At 34.1% G+C, this 25565-nt stretch overlaps 2 protein-coding genes across 2 annotated transcripts; both read left to right on the forward strand.

The window, feature by feature from the left end:
* Window positions 1-1859: 1859 nt before the first annotated feature.
* Window positions 1860-8860, forward strand: HELRODRAFT_157793 (hypothetical protein; the record flags this gene model as incomplete). Its single annotated transcript, XM_009029810.1, has 14 exons — window positions 1860-1935; window positions 2253-2483; window positions 2794-2919; window positions 3936-4010; window positions 5003-5348; window positions 5472-5538; window positions 5889-6078; window positions 6507-6571; window positions 6862-7009; window positions 7430-7499; window positions 7832-7961; window positions 8161-8413; window positions 8484-8585; window positions 8718-8860. The coding sequence occupies 14 exons, from the start codon at window positions 1860-1862 to the stop codon at window positions 8858-8860; spliced, it is 2022 nt and encodes a 673-aa protein (XP_009028058.1).
* Window positions 8861-23813: 14953 nt separating this feature from the next.
* Window positions 23814-24553, forward strand: HELRODRAFT_127610 (hypothetical protein; the record flags this gene model as incomplete). The annotated part of the gene is made up of 3 exons (XM_009029811.1): window positions 23814-23936; window positions 24260-24314; window positions 24432-24553. Coding segments are annotated over 3 exons (300 nt in total), but the record flags the coding sequence as incomplete, so codon positions are not given.
* Window positions 24554-25565: the final 1012 nt, after the last annotated feature.

Here is a 25565-nt window from a genome sequence, read left to right on the forward strand (position 1 = left end):
ACCATCATCATTTTATTATCATTACACTGAGCACCATAAGAGTTATAAGAAAAACAACATTTATTTCGCAGCTTAGTTAGCACTAATATACAAGTGAAGCAACCCGACACCTTAGAATTATTTTCATCATTTTATTACCGTCATCTTAAAAATCTTAACCATCACCATAATTTCAATCGTTATCAGCACTGATATGATCATCATCGTCGTCATCATCGTCGTCATCACCATTATTATTATCATCCCGATCGCCATCATCATCAGTTCTATCATTAACACCATCATCATCGTCGTCATCATCATCATCATCCTCAGAGGTAGGTAACCATGGTGAAACATCAATAATATAGCTGTGTGTTGGTTTGAGATGCATGCTAACGTACAATGAGATGAAGTAAAGAAGATGAAGATGACGACGACGACGATGATGACGATGATGATGATAATTGCGACTATACGAGTCCGTAAAAATTTATGGAATGTTCTTTGGATCGCTATTGTTCTAGATCCTTGCCATTGTATAACTTTCAAATAATAATCAAACAAAATGGTTTCTTTTTTAATTATAATAAGAAAATGGTTAGGCAGAAACAGAAATTTATTCCTCTTCTTTTCTTCTCTTTTTCTCCCTCTCCCTCTCTCTTTCTCTTTCTTTCTCTCTCTCTCTCTCACACTCTCTCTCTCTTTCTCCTTCAGTATTACATTTTCTACTTGGTATTTTTATATTTTTTAATCATCTTTAATATATTTTTTCAATCTTATATTATATAAACACACGCACACAGAAGCAGTCACCCGAGCACATACACAAACACACGCATGCACACACAAACATCCGCACATACAAACAAATTTACATACGTACATACATATGGTTTGCCGATATGGTAATATGAAAAGTACTGTATATATATATATATATATATATATATATATATATATAACTGGGCGAGATAGAACAAACCTTACTCATTAATTACTAATTACTAATTTAATTAATTACATACATAATTAATTACTTCAAATTACGTTTATTTAATTAGTAAATCAATTGATTGCGATTAATTAATCAATACTTCAAAACGCACTAATACTAATAGGATATAGTTATTTAATTATTAACATTAGTATGGGGTTATTATTATTATTGTTGTTATTATTATTATTATAGTTTTGAGAAATATTATTGATTTAATTATTATTAACTCTATTATTGTATTGCTGATATCATATCTAATTATGAAATGATATATAAATGATAATATTGGTTATAATAATAATAATAATATTAATAATAATATTTAGCAATAATAATAATAATAATAATTTTTGTAATAATAACAATAATATTTAAAACAGTTTTTCCATTGAAATTAGCATAACAATTTACTTTTTGCTGGAGAGTTCATCATAAGCATCATCGTCACAACCACCACCACCACCATCATCATCGTCACCACCACCATCATCATCGTCATCATCATCGCCATCATCTTCATCATCACCATCATTATCATCACAGAACGACATCTTTCTAATTGACAAAACATTGTCTCCTGTGCTGTCCCGCCCAACTACCATCGATTATTTAGAACTGAGGGACCTTAATCATCATCATCATCGTCGTCGTCGTCGTCATAGAAGTACCAACCACATTTTAGAATTGATTTTATTGGACCAAAAAATCGCCAGTCTAAATCTAACCAATAAAAATAAAATAAATTTTAAATTCAACCAATGGAAATTCTTATAATCTAATAAAAAATAGACTAATGAGAATCGATCAGTTACAAAGCTGGCCAATTAAAGACCGTCAATTTAGAATCAACCAATAGGAAGTAACCAGCCGATCACGGGACATGCCGTCTCGACGCTGTTTGGTTGCCCCGCAAAACACATTTGTGGAACATGTATCCAAATTGTGCTACACTCAAAGTAAGATGATGATGATGATGATGATGTTGATGATGATGATGGTGGTGGTGGTGATGATGACAAATTGGATATGTTAATAACAACTGATGACGAACATAAACTGTATAGTATTGATATCTTAAATTATTTGAAACTTATTAAGCATTTCAAAATCACACGGAGGCATGTAGATACGAATTAACTTAGTAAGAAGTACCTTTACTCACGCACACAGACAAACACACTCACAAAATACACACAGACAAATATACACACACAGACAAACACACACAGACAAACACGCGCACACAGACAAACACACACACACAAACACACAGATAGCACATTTCTCGTAGCCAACGCACGAATATTCGACAATCCCATCGTCTATGTGAGCGATTGTTTCTGCGAATTAACCGGTTTCAGCAAATTCGAGCTGCTACAAAAGAGTTCATCCCTTACTTGGATGCACGGAGAGCTAACAAGTGCCGAGTCGATTCATCGGTATAAGCAAATCCTCGAAAGTGGTGTGTCGGATCAGGTAGAGATGTTACTGTATCGAAAATCCGGTCGGTATTGTGACATTTCTTTTTTCATTCATTTGCTAATTTGTTAATGTTTCTTTTAATAAATTATCTAAATTTATCTCTAATGATCGTTCATTCGCACTCGTAATCATTTATCCATCAGCGCATTTAGCCATAGTTTATTCACTTTTTTAAAAATGTTAAATGTAGATTAGTTTGTTTGATTCATTTTTTGTTTGTTCGTTCATTAATTAATTTATCCATTCATTCATTCACTCACTCATTCATTCACTTATTCATCTCCATCATCTTCTTTTCAACCCGCCACCACCACCACCACCACCACAAGCAGCCAAGCCGACGTGGTTGTCGTTGCGAGTGGTCCCGATCAAAAGTGAGAAGAGCAGCATCATCCTACTGCTCATCATCGTCAAGGATGTCACCATCCTCAAACAACATGTCGAAACTGATAACGCTAGTTAGTTTGTGTGCGTGTACGTGTATATATATATATATATATATATATATATATATGCGCGTGTGCGTCGTTTTAGTGCGTGTGTTTTTTGCGTAAAAATCAAACACTGCCTGTCGGTGCGATACAAAAATTGAGCGTACATTCAAGGCTAACGTGTATGTACGACCAATAGTACAAACGCCATGAAAACTCATTGTTTACTGACACGCACACACACGCGCGCGCACGCACACACACACTTACACACGTACACACAGACAGACACACACACGCACGCACACACACACACGACTAATTAAGAAAGTTCTTTAGCGGGGAACATACCTGTGGCGTCAGAGGAGCAGAGCATTGTTGGAAAGGAAAATAAATATTTCAAAACTTAATCGTTGACAATAATAAATTTATTTTTACTACCAATTCATACTGTTTATTTTTGTTACTATTATTGTTATTATTATTGTTTTAAATGTTATTATTATTATTATTATTGTTGTTGTTATCATCATTGTTGGTGATTGACGTACGTTTATAACCTACCTACATGCGATTGTAATCATCGTCAGCATCTCGCCACCAGAATCGTCATCATCATCATCACTACGAAATTCCTCATCATCACTATTTTCTTCTTCATCATCATCATCCTCAACACCATCATCATCATCATCATCATCCACATCATCATCATTTTCATCATCTTCATCTTCTTCGTCATCATCATCATCATCATCGAGATCATCAACGAGATCATCATTATCATCATCGAGATCATCATCATCAGTACAAAGCAAATGGCTGCGTCTGAATCGTGCTGATTCCTACGCATATGCGTGTGTAATGTGGTGATGATGATGATTGATAATTAGTTTGATCATCATCATCATCATTGTAATCATCATCATCCATTAATCATCATCATCATCATTTTAATCATCATCATCGTTGTTGTAATCATCATCATCATCATTGTAATCATCATCATCTTCAGCACCTTCTTCTTCCTCTTCTCCATCCAGACGCAGGTTTAAGCAAGCTAGCCCGCTTTGCCACACTGATGACGCGTTTGAAAACCTTACAGCCACAACTCAGCGGTCACAACAGTCTCCTGAGTCTCAACAACATCAACAAAAATAACAACAACAACAAAAATAAAAACAACGACAAAAATAACGACAACAATAGTAGTCTCAACAAAGTCAACATTTTCAACAGCAACCACATTGACAACCGCTTCAACAAAAGTGCCGTCAACACGAACAACAACAACAATAATAACAACATTGATGACATTAACAACAACAACAACAACAACATTGATGACATCAACGACAATGTAAATAACAACAACAACAATGGCATTGACAGCAACGACAACCAAAAAGGTAAAACCGACACAATAGCTATGCAATACATAAACAACAACAATAACAACAACAACGACAACAACAACAACATAATATCAACATCATCAACGAAATTAAGTAATGGCAAAGTTGCCGTATGTTCAAATTCATCTACCATTTCAAAAACGCCATTTGAGAACGTTAGCCAGTTTTTTGCTTGTTGTTTATCGGTTGTTATTAGTTCTATTATTGTTATTATTATTATTGTTATTGTTGTTATTGTTGTTTAGTTGATCTTGTAATTTCGTAATAACGAAATTATTAATAATAAATGAGTTTTGTTTTTTAAATAACTGTGAAGAATAACGAACACGATGGCATTAATAACAATAATAATAACAATAATAATAACAATAATAACATTAATAATAAAAATAATGACGATACTCATTATCTTAGAAGGCATTAAATAACGAATTTTAAAAATCAGATCATCTATGCAAAACCAGCCCCGAGACATCAATTGAAAAACGGTTACATCAATGAGGCTTTAATCGACAGCAGCAGCAGTAACAACAACAACAGCCACAACAACAGTCACAACAGCAACACAACAAACAGCAACAACATCGTCACAGCCATCAACAATCGCAACAACAAAACCAACCTAACTACAATAAACAACAACAACACAGTCAACAACCACGCCGACATCAATAACTACATAACAACAACAGCAGCAACAACAACAGCAATAACGATCGACAACAACATAACTCCAATCCCGACCTACAAGCAGGAACCGCCTGTAACACCTCCAAACATCATCCTTCATTACAGCTTTTTCAAAACAACTTGGGATTGGATTATCCTGATTTTAACCGTGTATACCTGTATCCTGACACCCTACTCTGCCACATTTTATAACAGCCGAAATCCCAAAATGCTCGTATTAACGATCTTTGATAACTTGATTGACGTCATTTTTGCCCTGGACATACTTTTGACCTTTCACGTGACGTTGGTTGGACCGTCTGGTGAGGTCATTTCCGATTATAATATTATCAGGAAGACTTATCTGAAGAGGTTGTTGTTGTTGCTGGGATTTTTTGTTGATCCTGTTAATAATAATAATAATAATAAAAATAATAATAATAATAATACTCGTCATCATCATAACAATCATAATCATCATCGCTGTCCTAACAGTTGGTTCATTGTTGACCTAATCGCCTGCCTGCCGTATGACTTCATTTCCGTTCTATCAACCAATGACGTTAGTCCTCTATTCGTATGAATGACGTCATTGTTATTATTGTTGTTATTATTATTATTATTATTATTATATATCATTAATAATTTTTGATTGATTTTATTTTGATTTTATCTTTTTGGTCAATAAAAGATTTTCCACATTATGATTAATCCGCCGTATAATTAAGTCAATTAACCAACTTTGAAAAGCAATCATTATCATCGTAGTAAGTCTCGTCATCGTTATCATCATTAACAAAACAAAATCATTATCGTCACTTTTGTAACCTTTATTATTTCGATCATCATCATTTCAATCGTAACTTCTTTAATCATATTAATCACTCCACTCATTGCTGTCGTCATCTCTAGGACTACATAGACATCGTAAACGAGTTGAGTCTAGCGAGGATGTTACGAATATCGAGAGTGGCTCGGTATTTGGACTCGTATGTCGAATACGGAGCTTCGGTACTCGTTTTACTCATCGCCCTATTCGTACTCGTTGCTCATTGGTTCGCTTGTATTTGGTATAGTATCGGTTATAGCGAGTCCGTGAAAGGTCTTTGTCTCTGTTGTTGATGTTGTTGTTATTGCCATTGATGTTTTTGATGTTGTTACTAATGTTGTTGTTGATGTTGTTGTTTATGTTGTTGTTGATGTTGTTGTTTATGTTGTTGTTGATGTTGTTGTTGTTGATGTTGTTGTTGTTGTTATTGTTATTGATGTTTTTGATGTTGTTACTAATGTTGTTGTTACTGATGTTGTTGTTACTAATGTCGTTGTTGATGTTGTTGTTGATGTTGTTGTTGATGTTGTTGTTTCGAAATTCATGTCTTTGACGTTAAAAAATTTTTTTATTAGCAGCATCGTCATCATCATCATTACAATCATCAACATCATCATCATCGTCGTCCTCTTCATCATCCTCGTTGTCGTCGTCGTCATCGTCATCATCATCGTCGTTGTCGTCGTCGTCATCATCATCAGGAATGAAGAACAGTTGGTTACAGCTGCTAGGCGAAAGCATCCACATGAACTTCACCCTGGTAAACGTCAGCGATCGCTTGCCACAGAGCAGCAGCAGCAGTAGCAGTAGTGGTGGCGATAGTAGCAGCAGCAGTAGTAACAGTATTAGTGGCAGTAGTGGCAGTAGTAATATTGATACTGGCGTCAGTAATGATGATGATTCCAATGTTCATGAGGTTTTTATAAAAAAAATGAGCTTTCATTATTATTTTCAAAAATCGTCAATGATAACAACGAATGATGTACTAGAATCAATTTATTTTCACTGTAATATCACATAAGTATTCGAATCGATTATACCCGACCGATTGGTTAGGTGTGGGCCGGCGGACCCGACGAAATGATGAGTTACATGTCTGCATTCTACTTTACACTATCGAGTATGACGACAATCGGTTTCGGTAACATCTCTGCTTCGACCGATGCCGAAAAGATATTTGCATGTACCATGATGATATTTGGATGTTGGTGATTGTCGGTTATGTTTGTTTGTTTTTTGTTTGTTTATTTGTTTGTTTGTTTGTATGTATGTATGTCTGTTTTGTTTGTTTGCATGTTTTTTGTCGCTTAATTGTTTGTTTGTGTTGTTTGTTTATAATAAGTTAAATTATTTTAAATATATTTTTTTCAATTGTATTTTCAAACAAAAATTTTCTTAAAACGTTTCAATTGTTAGACTTCTAATTCAAGTATATTTTGTTGTTGTATAAATAAAATGTGTTGAGTTATCATCATTAATGCCATTTAATGTTTAATTAATGTTTAATTAATGTTATATTAATGTTATTTTAATGTTTAAATGATGTTATATTAATGTTGCTTTAAGGTTAAATTGATGTTACATTAATGTTATAACACTTTAACATAACATTGCAACATGTTAGCTCTGTTATACGCCACTATCTTTGGCAATGTCGCGACAATCATACAGCAGATGAATTCAACATCTGGCCGGTTTGTTGACCATAAGAACGATTACAACAACAACAACAACTAAAATAATAAAAATTATAATAATTATACTTATGATTACGACAATATTATTATCATTATTATTACTATTATTAATATTATTATTATTATTTAATTCAGTAAACAATGACTTTGAATGGTTCTTATTGAAATTAATTCAGTAGTTTGTACATCAAAAAGAAAATTTTATAAAATTTTACATATTACAAAGATCAGAGAAAATAAATTAATCTGTTGAAAACAACAATAACAACATTAAAAACATTAAAAAAACAACAACAACAACAACAAACAACAACAAACGAACAACTTAGATACCATGAGATGTTGAAGAACGTGAACGAGTTCATGGCCCTGCATGGCATTCCTGATGAGTTGAGCGAGCGAATCATCGACTTCATCGTCTCCACCTGGTCCATTACCAGAGGAATTGACGCTGAAAATGTAGGTCTTCAACATTTTTCCCTTGCAATAAGTCTTTCCTAGCAATTTTTTACGAAAAATCCTTAAAAACCTTTTTGTCAATTTGTCACCGTCATTATTTTTTTCTTCCTAATCAATATTTTTATCGTCGTTACAACGAACCCATCATCATCATGATCATCATCACCTCTCTATAATGACATCACCATGACGTCACAAGGTACTCAGCTACTGTCCTGCCGACATGCGGGCGGACATCTGCGTGCATTTGAACAGAAAAGTTTTCTTCGAGCAGTCGGCGTTCCGACTTGCAAGCGAGGGGTGTCTGAGAGCCCTGGCCATCCACTTCAAACTGAGTCACTGGGCCCCAGGGAACATGTTATTCCATCAGGGAGAGAGCCTCGAGTCCCTTTGTTTCATCGCATCCGGAACACTGGAAGTCGTGCAGGACGACGAGATTGTCGCTGTCCTCAGTAAGCAGCTGCTGTGGCTGTTCCATACAAAAGATGTTTTGATCTGTATTTTGATATTTCTACTCGCTAGGTGCTGGGGACTCGCTCGGAGACATATTTTGGCGGGAAGAAACGATCGGATTGTGCAGCGCAAACGTCAGAGCACTGACGTACTGCAACCTGCACATCATCGGTGACCTGCTAATTTATTTGTTCATTCATTCCTTTATTCTTTTATCCATTCATTTATTCCTTCATTCATTTTTTTATTCATTCACTCTTTCGTTCATTCATTCATTCATCTATATACAAACTTTTACAACAGATAGGAATTCGTTATTGGAGGTCTTGAGATTCTACCAATCATTCGCAAATTCATTCGCCAGGAACTTAAAACTCACCTACAATCTCAGAAAGAGAGTGCGAAATATTGCTTTCATTTATTTATTTCATTTAATTATTAAATAATAAAAATATGAACTTACTAATATATTGTTTATTTAAGTGCAAAACATTAAATCATGGGATTGTCTGCCCGATGTGAATGACAAATCCATAAAAGATACGTTGGTGACCAGATTTTTAGTAATTTAGGCAGCTCCAATTCTCCGTGAGTTATTATCATTGCAACTTTCAGAATGTTAAGTAGATGGTGAAAAAGTTTCTGATTTTAAACCAAGCCTGAAAGATTGTAAAAATTTCAAAAAAAAATCCCAAAAGTAAAATAAATTTGACATCATCATGGTCTGTTTTTTTATCTTGGTCATTATCACTCACTCAAATCATCATCTTCATCTTCACCGTCATCATTTCAACCTCAACTCCACCATCATGTTCATTATAACTCTCGTCTCCACCACCATCATCTTCCATCATCATCATCATCTTTCATCATCATCATCATCATCTTCCATCATCATCTTCCATCATCATCATCATCTTTCATCATCATCATCATCATCATCATCATCATCATCATCTTCCATCATCATCTTCCATCATCATCTTTCATCATCGTCGTCGTCATCATCATCATCATCATCATCATCATCCAGTTTGTCTTCCGCAAACACGCTGACCTAATGAAGGAGCAAGAGCTGGCAGAGCGAACCAAGAACAAACCTTCGATTGACCTTTCCGTCAATCATCCGGTCAGGAAATTATTTTCAAAATTTAAAAAATCAAGCGTCACCAAAATTAAAACCTTCAAAGAAATCATGGACGATAAGCCGAGCAGTAACTTCAGTTACAGTACTCTGAAAGGTTCGGAGGTCAGCGGAAGTTACGAGTCGGATGTCGAGAGTAACTATCCGGCGGATATGGAAAAATACCGACAGAAGAGATTCGGTAGCATTCCTATCGGTACGATTGAAGAAAATGGCGACTTTCATCTGGAAAACAACAACAACAACAACAAAACCAACACAAATATCTTTCCAACAGCAGCTAAGAGGATGTCCCTATGGAAGCTTGGAGTCGATAAGCATAATCGCTTTGTTGATTCAACTCTATCCTGCACCACATCAACAACTATGACGTCATCATCAACAACACCATCATCATTAACAACAACAATTTCAACCAGTACTACAACTACTGCTACAACTACATCTGTGATAAGAACCTTCACAAAATTAGCAAACTCAGAAAAGTTGAGCAACCCAGACGACGATAAAAATCCTAGTGGCAATAAAACCTTCCCTATTTACAACGATTTGATTAACAAAGTGAACAACATAATTGACAACAACGGTAACGAAATTTCAAACAGCAGTTTTAACAACAACAACAACAATTTCAACAACAACACTCAATCAATATTTGGTGCACCAAAAACAAAGAAAAAATGGGGTAATATTCTAAGACCTTCATCGAAACCCCCTCCAATAGCAACATCAACAACAGCAACAACAACATCAACTGCAACAACATCAACTGCAACAACAACATCAACAACAACATTAAAATCAAAATTCTTCTCGAAAAAAACAACCGACAAATCAGAGAATGTCGACACGGCACCAATCAACCAACAACTGCAAACAATCAACTCGCAAATACTTTCGTTGCTTTCATTTATGAGCAAAAATTGCACCAATAATTACATCAATAACATCAGAAATGACGTTGAAGATAACAATAATAACATCAATAACATGGGCTCAGACATTAACAGTAACAACCTTTGCAACGACAATAGTATTAACAACGTCATCAATAACTACAACAATAACGATGACGACAACGACAACGGCAACTACAACAACGTCATCAACACTAATTTAAGCAACAACAACAACGACACAGGTAAGAACAACATTTGTAAGATAGATATACCCAACTATAATAATACTCTGATCAATATCAGTAATGATAATAACGATACTAACAACAACGATAATGATAATTATAGTACTTTAGAACCAGATAAAAACACACAACAACAACAACTACAACAACAACAAACGTATCTAACCAAGCTTTCAATAAAACAACAAAAACATTTGAACGATGACAAAATACTATCATCAACAACAACAGCAACAACATCAACATCTATGACATCCAAAACGTCAAATACATCAACATTAATTACATCATCATCATCTGAAACATCAACATTAAATACAGCTTCAACAACAACAACAACAACAGCAGCAACAACAACTGCATAACCAACATTAATTTATTTTTGTCTTAAATGGAGAAATTTATTTTAAAATGCTAGGAAATATGAACAATATTTATGTTTATATTTTATGTATATATTTGTATTAATGTTATCATAAATAAATAAATATTCATTATACAGAATAGTGTGTGTGTGTGTTTGTTTGTTTGTGTGTGTGTGTGTGTGTGCGCGCGCGCGCGTGTGAGTTTGTTGTGACAAACATTATGAAATAATTATCAAATTCTTTCATTTACATTTTTATCAAGTCAATAATAATAAAATTAAACTTTAGATTACTGTGTATTTTTCCTCTTATGACATAATAATAATGATAATAATAATAATAATAACAACAATAATAATAACAACAATAATAATAATATTATTATTATTATAAATACTAGAGCGTTAACAAACAGAAAAGCAACAACAACACAAAAACAATCGACCAACAAACCAATTCCCATAGCTATAACACTTCTGGCTTGTCACCATTGTTTTTAACGTGACCATCATCATCATTATCATCATCGTTATCATCATCGTTGTATTCGTTATCGTTATCATAATCGTCACCGTCATCATCATTATCATCATGAACATCGTCATCAGCACAAACGAAATTCAACAAACATTTTCAAATACAATGCAAATTCAATCGTCATTAGAGAGAAACATAATTAGAGAGGGAGAGAGAAAGATAGAGAAAGATAAAAAAAGAAAGAGAGAGAGAGAGAAACAGACAGGCAGAGAATGAGACAGAAAAATTTAAAGAAAAAAAATCAATGGCATATTATAAGTGAGTGTGTATGTGTGTGTGTGTGTGTGCGTCTGTGTTTGTGTGTATGTCTGTGTGTGTGTCTGTGTGTGTATGTGTGTGTGTCTGTGTATAGATTGAAAATATTAATAGAGACACATATTAATCCGTAGCAGAAAGCAGCAGGATGCCGACTAATTAATGATAATACGGGCCAGTAATATGGTGATAATGATGTTTTGTTGCTGAGGTTGTTGTTGTTGTTGCTGATGTTGTTGTTGTCGTTGTTGTTGTTGATGTTGATGTTGTTGATGTTGTTATTGTTGATGTTGTTGATGTTGATGTTGTTGTTATTGTTGATGTTGATGTTGTTATGGTTGATTTTGTTGTTGTTGTTATTGTTGATTTTGTTGTTGTTGTTGATGTTGTTGTTTGTTGTTGTTGCAATTGTTGTCATCATCATCGTCATCATCATCATCGTTATCATCATCATCATCGTTATCCTGATCGTTATCATCATCAACATCGACAATGAGTTAATTGATTGTCTGGTTAATAATCTCATTAGTCCCTTATTAGTTGACGTTCCAATGAACAAGACTTATGAATATTGCCAACTGTCTTTATGACGATGATGTTGATGATGATGATGTCGATGATAGTGGTTATGATGATGTTGATACTGATGATGATGATGTCAATGATGGTTAGGATGATGGTGGTGGTGATGATTATGACGTCATCATCATAATTTTTTTTATTCTTCAAAGTTGTCATTTTTAAAATTTTCAAACTACCACTGTCATCACTGACGTCATTGCCATCTTCATCGTCATCATCATCATTGTTACCATTATCACCACTATCATCATCATCTTCATCGTCATCATCATCATCATCATCGTCGTCGTCTTCTTCATCGTCATCACCTTTTTTCATTTTTGTCAGCTTGTATGACACTTGAAAGTCCTTCAAACAAATGCATGCATTACTGAAAGAAACAGACAAACACACATATGCGCACGTACATGTACGCACAAATACACACACACATATACACGCACACACACACACACACACACACATATATTATATACAAAGATGAACATGTATACAAAATACTTTTTTACCAAACATGCCTTCATTCTTACATACCAAAAACATACATGCATAAAAAACAAACAGCTCAAATGAACAAGCAATAGATACAAACATACAAATAAACAAACAAACAAACATACAAACAAATATACATGTGTGCGAACAAACGTAAAAAAACATACAAACATGCAGACATACAAATGTACCAAAGCCAGTTGATGCGCTAATAGTTCAAATCCAATCCACGCTTCTTAACGCCTAACTCAATTATTCATACACATACATACATACATACATACATACATACATACATACATACATACATACATACATACATACATACATACATACATACATACATACATACATACATACATACATACATACATACATACATACATACATACATACATACATACATACACACATACATACATACACATATACATACATACATACATACATACACACATACATACATACACACATATTTTCATATAACAATGGCATTGCCACATCGACGCCGTCTTCATCATGCCTTAAATAACAACGTCGCTAAATCATTATCAGCACCTTAGACATTATTATTAATTATTAATAATTATAATTGTAATTAATATTTATTCAAATTTTTAATTATTATCACCACATGCAAGCAGTGGTGGATCTGGTAGAGTGGGAAGACAATGGCCTACCCGAGCAAGCATTATTTTCATTAGACATCGGTAAAACTCGGTTTTTAGTAAAAAAACATCCACCAAAATTGACGTAATAAACAAAAAATTATCAATTAGCAACTTAACAACACACTATAGTTCGATTTTTGTGAATGTGGCGCTGATATAGCGAATTAGGCTGGTGGTTGTTACTAGATTCTTGCAGTACACAATCTCCTAAGAATGGAAATGTATGATTTGATAACGGGAGTCACGGCTTTTTGATATCTAATGCCATCATTTCAGAGGTACTATAGTTCTATTTTCTAGATTATAGTTCTAATACTTTGGATTGAGTAAGTAGTGTGTTACTAGATTGGTCTAGGAGGGCCATAGCTCTCAGTTCCTAACAGTATTTTTATTAAAAGTATATAAAACTCAGTTTTTTGTCAAAAATCGACCAAAAATTGACATGATGGGCAATGAAAGTCTGCAGCCTAATTTTAGCCGCCCCAGTACATATTTGGCACATCTGACAAAAATTCAAAGTTTAAACATCTTTTAAACTCTACCCCTTCTCGTCAAAGTTGTCCAGATCCACCACTACATGCCCACCTCGTTTCTATTACACACCATCACATCAAATGTTTTTATTTGTATCGTTTTGACATCATAATAACCATCTTCGTTGACGTCATCATCACCATCATCATCATCATCATAATCATCACGTCGTCATCACCATCATCATCATCATCATCATCATCATTGTCGTGGTAGTTTGGGTAGGCACAAGCAAAGGCTGCTACTAAATGGTCGTACGCGGTGCTAGAAAGCCATCCACATTAATTGCGTTTGAATGACGACATGACGATGATGTTGTTGATGATGACGACGATGATGATGATGACGATGATGATGATGATGATAATGGTGATGTTTATCATTACCATTATCATATACCTCTCTCTGTTTCTCTTCTATATACAATATTTAATGTTTGAAGTAAATGATTTAAACTTTTAAATTGGCGAAAAACTTTCAAACACATACACACTCACACAAAGATACACACACGCACACACACACACACATACACACACAAACATGCAGACCCTTGAAAAGAAAAGTATTTAAAGTGTCCTCAAAATCATGGTACAATCAGATGCTAGGCTAACATCTTTTTTTAGTTTTCCTATCTCCAACTGCATGCATATTTGTTTGTATGTCTATGCATGTTTATATGTTTGCATGCTTGAAAGTATGTGTATGTGTGTGTGTATGTGTGTGTGTATGTGTGTGTGTGTGTGTGAATGCTTATATGTATGTGTTTGTATGAACGCATGTTAGTATATACCAGCATACAAACTTACATACATACACACATAAACAAAAAAACACACATACAGATATACACACACACAAATACACACGCACACACATACACGCACACACACACACACATATATTTCCATACGTTCGTCGGACAAACTTGTTTACCAAAGGAAACAACGTACAATATTGAGTTGTGTAATATACGCTCGCGAATGATGACGATGATGACGATTATGATGATAATAATAATAATAATAATAATAATAACAACAATAATAATAATAATTTAATAGTTAACCCTCTTAAATAACGGGATTTGTCATTTGAAACAGTTCACCGGAGTACTTAAAGATACAGTCTCTTCAGAATGTTGCTCGGTCATTTTAGAGAAATGCTGAAAAAAAAGTGTAATATATGCAATACCGTTATACTAACACGTACACACACACGTACACACACACACATACACATATATATACACACAGACACACGTACACACACACACATACACATATATATACACACAGACACACGTACACACACACACATACACATATATATACACACAGACACACGTACACACACACACACATACACATATATATACACACAGACACACGCACACACACGCACACTTATGCCACACAAGGAAATAAATGTCAATGGCGACGATGACGACGATAACATTGATGGCGATGACGACAGCGGTGACGTCATACTCTTTGTTTGCCTATTATAACACTCCTGTTTGCTTTATTCTTTTATTTGCACTATCACTCATTCATTCACTCACTCCCTCAGCCAATGGCAAACATTGTTATATGTGTTTATCTCTTTCCGCAATATTTTGGATAACATTTTTTTTAGCATCAATCTACTTTTATTGTTTTGATTATTTTATTTAATTATATTTGAAATATGTTATTTAGGTTTTTTTTTGAGATTTTACAAGTTCTGATTGATTTTCTTTATTTCAATTTTTTCCACCTTTCATGCGTTTTTTTCACTATCACATTAACTAATTTTTCATTCTTTCATTTATTCATTCGTTCGCTCGTTCGTTCGTTCGTTTGTTTGTTCGTTCGTTTGTTTGTTCGTTCGTTCGTTTGTTCATTCACTCCCTTCCACTCGAATGTAATAGTGACTTTTTTATTGCTTTTGTAGTTCGCGGCAGTCACTTTGATTATTCATTCATCCTCTGACTACTTGTTTGTCAATTCATCTGTTTGTTTATCGTCATCGTCATCTTCGTCATCATCATCATGGTCATCATTATTACGTCATCATCATCATCATGGTCATCATTATTACGTCATCATCATCATCATCATTTTCTTCATCATCGTCATCATCTCATCTACCTTTTATTTTTTGCCGTGAGCCTGATTGGCAATTAGCAAGGTGGACTGAACAACTTGAAGATGCGGCCGACTTTGTGTGTGTGTGTGTGTATGTGTATGTGTGTGTGAGTGTGTGTGTGTTTGTGTGTGTGTGTGTGTGTGTGTGTGTGTGTGGGTATTTGTGTGTGTGTGTGGGAGTATTTGAGTGTGTGTGTGTGTTTGTTTTTGTCTGTGCATTTGTGTTCGCAAATGTAGACAGATGTGCAATTGTTGTACGTGTGTCTGTGTAAAATCGAGTGTCTTTGCGAGTGTATGTGTGCGTATGTATGCGTGTGCGTGTGTGTTTGTCTGAATGTGTCTGTGTAGATATCAATATGTATGTTTAACTGAGTTTGTTTGAGTTGTATTATGTCTGCTTACCTGTGTTCCTATAGATTTTTATAAAGGTTCGTGTATTCATCTGTGTTGTTGTGTATATATCTTTAGATTAGGCAGATTTTTGGGATATTTTCTGTTTAAAATTTTGCACTCTTTGCACAAAGTAGGTCGAGGGAGACTCAATTAGAAACATGAAACATGAAGAAATTAATTAACTTGCTATTAAACTTTCAAAAAACATACCAACAAACCTTTATAAATCATGCAAACAAACACATTATATATACACGTACATATATATACACGTACACATACATACACATATACACACATATACACACACATACACACACACAATACACATACACACGTGTCCATGAAACTTATAAACATATAGAAAATGTTCAGTGAAATAGTCACACCAGGCACGCAACATTAACTTTCAAAAAAGTTCACCTTGAATGAAAAGTTGAAAACATTAAAAAACATAAACATACAAACCAATAAAAACATACAAACACATACAAACACAAACATACAAAGACATACAAAGACAAACATACAAACACATACAAACACAAACATACAAACAAAACATACAAGACAATACAAAAATTTGTGGTGGGATGTTGGGTTCCTTGACACGTCAATCCTGACAATCGGAGCTTGAAATTTCACTGCGCTAATGATTTTTAAGTGCTTCTATCTTTGTATCAGTAAGTCGATGTTTTGTATGTGTGTGTGTTCGTGTGTGTGTGTTTTTGTGTGTCTGTGATGTGGGTGTCATTAATGTGTGTGCGTGCGTGTGTGTTGGTTGTGTGTGTAGCACACATATGTACGTGTGTGACAGTTTCTATAGATGTGTATTCTATATGTGTGTTTATTTGTATTTTTGTTTGTGCACGTGTGTGTTTTGTTTGTTTGTGTGTTCTCATCTTCTCAATGTTTTGATTGTTTATAGGAAGTGCTTGTACAGGCTGGCCTTGTCTCTTATTGTTCAGTTCTGGTAAATTTTATACTTATTACGTCAATTGTTTTATAATTACTTCACTCAAGGCTGACTCAACTTTCATCTTTGTGTCATCATCATCATCTTCATCGTCATCATTATTTATTTACAACGTGATCTCATCGCTATGTCATCAGCCTAATCATCATCGTCATCATCATCATGGCTTTATTATCATCGTCATCATCATCATGGCTTTATTATCATCGTCATCATCATCATGGCTTTATTATCATCGTCATCATCATCATGGCTTTATTATCATCGTCATCATCATCATGGCTTTATTATCATCGTCATCATCATCATGGCTTTATTATCATCGTCATCATCATCATGGCTTTATTATCATCGTCATCATCATCATGGCTTTATTATCATCGTCATCATCATCATGGCTTTATCATCATCGTCATCATCGTCGTCGTCATCTTTCTTCTAACATTTTATCTTCAATAGTTATCGCTATCACATCATCATCATCATCGTCATCGGCGTCATCATTATCAATTTTATTTCATCATTACGTCATTATTACGTCATCAACATCGTCATCGTCGTCATCGTCATTTGTAGCAGCGTCAGAGAGCATGCATCAGAACGTGAGGATTTGAAAAGATGCTCTTCTCCGCAACAGGAAAATGATGATGATGATGATGATGAGAGGCTGATGTTGTTGTTAATGATGATTTTGTTTTTTGTTATACAAACATACATACATACATACATACATACATACAAAGATACAACCAACAGACAGACCAACCAACAGACAGACCAACCAGCCAAACCGCCAACCAACCAACCAACAAACTAACCAATCATCCAGCCAACAACTAACCGACAAACAAACATACATACATATATACAAACAAACCGAGTAAAAACAAAACAAACAAACAAACATACATACATACATACATAAAAACATACATACATACAAACAAACATACAAAAAAAACAAACATACATACAAACCGCATACTCAACCTGCTTAACACGCGACAACTGATGCAAAAGTAGCAAACGACCAAACAAACACGGATGGATGGACGGAACTAATTGGATGAATGATGGAGGAAAAATGAGACGTTCAAAAGTGAACCAAAAATGAAATATAGTTATAAATTAAAATGAATGAATGAATGAATATATTAATAAATTAATATTCAAAAATGAAACTAATAAACTATTTATTTGAAATATCGAAACTGATAAATCCGAAATTCCATAACAAATAATTAAAAAATATAAACAAATAAATACGACAGATCATAATAATTTTCTAATGAATGACTGAATGAAATAAAATTTTAAGAAAAAAATGAATGAACGAAGGAATGAAAGAAGGAGAAAAACAACGAAAAAAAAATTAGTTAGAGACAAAGTTGAGCTAATGTGTATTAAACGCTTAATCCGTTAAAGCTAGGATGACATATATGATGACAGGTTTGTATAAATGTATGTATTGTATATGTATATACAAGTGTATGTGTACAAATAGTTGTATATGTTGGTAATAGACCATAATTTATAGAATATTGTACATATTTGTATGTGTATGTATATAGTATGTATATGTATATATGTATTTATGAGTGTATGTGTATGTATATACGCATCTATGAATTGTATATGTATATATACGTGCATGTGTACACATGTTTGTATGTGTATATAGTATGTATATATGTTTTTACGAGTGTATGTATATGTGTGTGTATATGTATGTACGTTTGTATACGTGTCTTTGTATGCATGTACGTTTATATACATGCATGTATTTTTTGTATAGTTTTGTGTATTTGTATCTTTTTGTTACTTTTTTACTAATTTGTATATCTGTTGGTTCCATTGTTTTCTGTTTAAATACAATGTATACATACCATACATATCATGTATATATACATACATTCATATCAAATACAAACATACTAATAAGCGTATTTATTCATATTTTTTGGTTTATCTAGTCTCTTTGGCATTTGAAAATCATAAATAAATTTTATTTTTCGTATTTAAATCTTCAATAATAATAATATTATTAACGTTTTGTTTAAAAGTGGTTTATTTCAATTTTTAAAGGACACACTAAGAAAGTGTTAAAAGCGCGTCAACCAATCAGAATGATGGAAGGAGGGGTTTGTATGTCGTTGACTGTCCAATCGGAGATGAGTAATCTGAATGCTGACAGTTCATTGGCTGGAAGTTTTTTGCCAGTGTGGAAAAATTGTTTGTTACAAACACGTTTCAAATTTATCAAAATATGTGTTAAAGTTATTATTATTTAATTATATTAATATAATTATAGTAAAAATTGTTCAATTGAAATATATTGTAAAAGAAAATAAATAATATATATAAAAATATATAATAAAAAATTATTTATTCATGACAATAATAAATAGTAGTAATATACAAAATAATGAATTTCCCGCCAAAAATAAAAATTTAAAAAAACTTTTCGTCTGTTATTTAAACGTTAACGCCTTGGTGTGTTTTTATGTTGTGCTATTATATTCCATGCATATACATTACTCATATACATACATGTATGTATGCATGTATGTATGTATGTATGTATGTATGTATGTATGTATGTGTGTATGTATGTATGTATGTATGTATGTATGTATGTATGTATGTATGTATGTATGTATGTATGTATGTATGTATGTATGTATGTATGTATGTTTGAGTGACCTAGTGGTAGTTTTAAGGAAGATAGTGAGAATGCAAGGGTTGTTCTGAGTTCTTACATAAATTTGAAGGGCTATCGAGGTTGAGATTCATTCTTTCATTCGTTCGTTCGTTCGTTCGTTCACTTGGTTGTTCATTCATTCATTCATTTATGCTCTTCTTCAATTGAATTGCTACTAAACTACTGTTAAAGAGCTCTGCTACTGTCAACAACAACAACAACAACAACAACTACTACAACAACAACAACAACAACTACAACAACAACAACTACAACAACAACATCAACAACAACTGCCACTACTTCTACAATTACTACTAGCAATTAAAATACTTATAGTTATTATAATAATAATAATAATAATAAAAATAATAGTAATAGTAATTTTACAAGTTGTCTTACATGCATATTTTTTCGTTTTCGTACTATCACTAAATTGCTGAACGAAGTAAAAGGTATTTGTGTCGCAAATTATAATTTAGAATACATTTTTTAATTATCATTATCATTATTATTATTGCTGTTGTTGTTTTTCTTATTCTTTTTCTTCTTCTTCTTACAATTGCCATTTTTGATATATGTTGTCTTTCTTGTATAAATATCATTATATATATTTTAATTTTGAAAAGCTGGATAACCGATAATATTATCTAGTATAGCATCATTGTCATTGTTCTCAATGTTTTAAAGATTTCAACAACAGCAACAACGACAACAACAACAACAATAATGTAGTTAAGTACACTAAGAAAAGGAAATGTATCTATATTTTTAACTTTCAATTCTAACTAAAAGTGAGCCAAAACAACACCATCAACAAGAACAACAGCCTCAACAACATCAACATCAACAACAACAACATCAACAACAATAACAATGATTGTGACATCATCAACAAATATGACGTCATCATTAACAACCTTCCCATCCAATCAGACATCTTAACGCAATGTCAAATTGAAGAACTCTAAAAAGTCGTCAATTGATAAAACAGCATTGGATAAAACAACAGAGAAATATTATAGAAGAAGTTTGTTGTGAGTTCAAATTAGTTATTAATTCAATTAAAATTTTTTATACACAAATTTATAAAAAATCAGTAAAAATTGATTTATGAAATTTAATAATTCTATCATTTTTTGACGACAATTTAAAGAACGTCATCATCGCTATCGTCATCTTTATATTTATCACCATCCTTATAGTTTTTATCATCATCATCATCGTCATCATCGTCATCATCATCGTCATCATCATCGTCATCATCATCGTCATCATCATCGTCATCATCATCGTCATCATCATCGTCATCATCTACGTCATCATCATCGTCACTCCATGAAACGTGTCAATGACATACCATGCGTTGGAAAGATGTAATCAAAAAAATGCATCACAATCTTGGTGATGGTGACGATGGTGACGATGATGATGATGGTGATGGTGACGATGGTGACGATGGTGACGATGATGTTGATAAAGATGATGACGATGGTGGGGATGATGATGATGTTGATAGTAATATAATAAGAATATAATCTATTCTATAGTTATGATGATGATGATATAGATTGATAAACAATAAAAATAATAACAATGCTGTATATCTGATGATGACGACGATGACGACGACAATGATGATGACTAGAATGACGTTTTTAATGACGTCATCATTACTATAGTAATGAATTTGCTGATTAAAATGTTTATGTTACCATGGAAACGATAATATCCGGTTCATATTTTCAATTTGATTTTGCGCTCATTTCCATAGCCATTTTGTTATTTATTTCTTTTAAAATTTTCTGTTCAACATATCAATTAACCAAAAAAAAACTTCAATCAATCAACCAATCAAACAATCAACCGTCCAATCGATCAACCAACCAATCAAACAATTAACCGTCCAATCAATCATCCAATCAATCAACCAACCAATCAAACATTCAACCGTCCAATCAATCATCCAATCAACCAACCAATCAAACATTCCATCATCCAATCAATCATCCAATCAATCAACCAACCAATCAAACAATTAACCGTCCAATCAATCATCCAATCAATCAACCAACCAATCAAACAATCAACTGTCCAATCAATCATCCAATCAATCAACCAACCAATTAAACAATCAACCATCCAATCAATCATCCAATCAATCAACCAACCAATCAAACATTCAACCATCCAATCAATCATCTTATCAATCAACCAACCAATCAAGCAATCAACCATCCAATCAATCATTCAATCAATTAACCAACCAATCAAACAACCAACCAATCAATCAAACAGTCAACCAGAAAATGAATCACATGGCATACAGTTATAACTCCTTCCACCATCCACAATACGGGGTAAGCGACGGGGGTATATTCCTCCCGTTGGCTGCCCCGATACCCCCTCCAATAGCTCCTCCACTACCCCCACCACCATCATCGTCAACGTCATCGTCACTGAATTTTGGTGGGTGTGACGTTTTGGGGAGGAATTCGCCCCTGAGTGCCTGGTACGGGTCTGCCGGCGGGGTGCTGGTTGGTTCCGATGCCAGGATTAGTTGTGAGTCTGTTTTTAGTGGTTATTTTTCGTTTTACTATTATACTATTACTTAATTTAACTACCACCACTACCACTACTACTACTACTACTACTACTACTACTACTACTACTACTACTACTACTACTACTACTACTACTACTGCTGGTACTACTACTACTACTACTACTACTACTACTACTACTACTACTACTACTACTGCTGCTGCTGCTACTACTAGTACTGCTACTACTACTAATGATAATAAAAATAATAACATTAAAAACAAACTACATAATAAAACAACAACATCAACATCAATGGCAACAACAACAGTAAACAGGTTGATGGGCGGGCAATCAGCGCACATCAACAACAACAACAATAGCGACGACAACGACGACAATAACAACAATAGCAACAACAACAACATCTGCAACAACAACACAATGACGTCACCGCAACAACATTTAAGCAACCTATCAACGCCATTTGGTATGGTCCTACACCAACAACAGCAATCCGAATCACAACAGCAGCAGCAACAGCAACAAAATACAAACAGTCATTTATCATCATTCACTCATCACAGTCATCATCATCCTCATCCGCCTCATCATCATTCTCATCATCACCATCCAACAACCACGACAACCCTTCATAATCCTCTAGCAAGATGGCAGCACCATATTCCATTCACTTTTTCCAGCCAGAGAAGAAGAAGGTAATGATGAAAATTGTGGTGGAAATGGTGATGGTGATGATAATGGTGATGACTGTGATGGCGGCGATGATGGTGATGATTGGGGTGATGATGGTTGTGTTGAAAACTAAACAAAAACAAATTTCATTGTGTAAAATTCGCATCTCGATTGTCAAAAATCCGAATTATCAATGTTACTTTTCTTTCTGATAATCTCTTGCACTTGAAATTAGAAGGATATTGTTCACGCAAGCGCAAATCTACGAACTAGAGAGGCGCTTCAAACAGCAAAAGTACCTTTCGGCACCCGAACGCGAACATCTATCTAATCTCATCGGACTTACGCCCACACAGGTTTTTAACAAACTATTATTATAGAAAAAAAGTTACAACAACACCATTAACAACAACAATAATAATAATAATAATAAATAACAACAACAATACTGGTTATAATAGTGTAATATTAAAATTATAAAATTAAAATTAAAAAACAACAAAATGACTCTAAACAAATTATTGACGATATAAAAACCGAAATTTTTCAAAATTGAGCGCTAAATAAATTATTAAAAAACAAATTATTTAAAAAACTATATTAAAATCTAAATAATATTGCTAAATATTATCATGATAAATAAATAATAATAACAAGATCAATGTGCAATCGTGCCCAGGTTAAAATCTGGTTCCAAAACCATCGGTACAAGACAAAAAAAGCATTGAAAGATCGTGATAAAGTTGACCAGAAGCCGTCTGTCTCTTTACTACACAGCAACAACAATTCTCGCAACAACAGCAACAACAAACAATCAACTGCAACAACAACAACAACTTCATCGGCGGCAGCAGCTACTACTGCTACTGGTGCTACAGTGACGACATCTGCCACTGTGGCCAATTCTAATATGAACAGTCAAAACTCGCCTAAAAAAGTCATCGTTCCTGTTTTGGTAAAAGATGGAAAACCTTACAATACCACCCCTAACAACAATAAAACCAACAATGGCAACAACAACCACAACAACAACAACAACAACAACAACAACGTTGCTACTGACAACAACAGCAGTAACATTAAAACGACAGCCGCACCATCAACACTACAAAACAACAGATGGTCAAAACAACAGCAACACCGACAAAACTTCAACAACAACACTAACAACTCTTCGGATTCTTCCAATAGTTCCTCAAGCAACATCGCCAACAACGACGATGAAGATGATGATGACGACGACGATGACAACAACACTAACAGTAGTACCAACAACAACAACTACACCCAACCACCATTCATACCGATGAATCCTCATACTCATCATCATCTTTTCAGTCCCAACAACAACAACAACATACCAGACCACAAGTTGCTTTTGTCTCCACGACCATTTGAAGAAACATCTTCATCGCCCCCGCCATCGTCATCTTCATCCTTGCGAGTCGATGTCTCGTCATTTTGCGGCAACAGCAACAACAACAACATCAGCAACAGCAACAACATCAGCAGCAACAACATCAGTGACAACGTCAACAAATCCACAGGACATCTGCAACATTTTCAACACTACCTCAACAACATCAACAACATAAACAGCAACAACACAAACATGAACAACAGCAATTTCTTCCCTCTTAACTTCAACACGCCTCCGCACATCTCTATGACGTCATCCTCATCCTACCACCAATCGTATCACCACCACCACCACAACTTCTACCCGCCACCACCACTACCGCCAACTTCATCATCAGCGCATTACATCAGAGACAATTACAGCCACCAAAATCTTCACCACCATCATCCTCGCTCGACTATCGAAGCTATGCTGCCATACCCTGGTTCGAATGCGATCTCAACCCTGGCTACTGAATCGCCTGTTTCTTCCGAATCTCCAATTGCTAGCACTGTTAAGAATTGTTTTTTTAATGGTTTGTCTTGGTGATGATGATGAAAAAGATGAAGATGATGATAATAATAAT

This window comes from Helobdella robusta (genome assembly GCF_000326865.2).
Source record: "Helobdella robusta unplaced genomic scaffold HELROscaffold_62, whole genome shotgun sequence".
In the NCBI taxonomy this organism is placed as follows: domain Eukaryota; kingdom Metazoa; phylum Annelida; class Clitellata; order Rhynchobdellida; family Glossiphoniidae; genus Helobdella; species Helobdella robusta.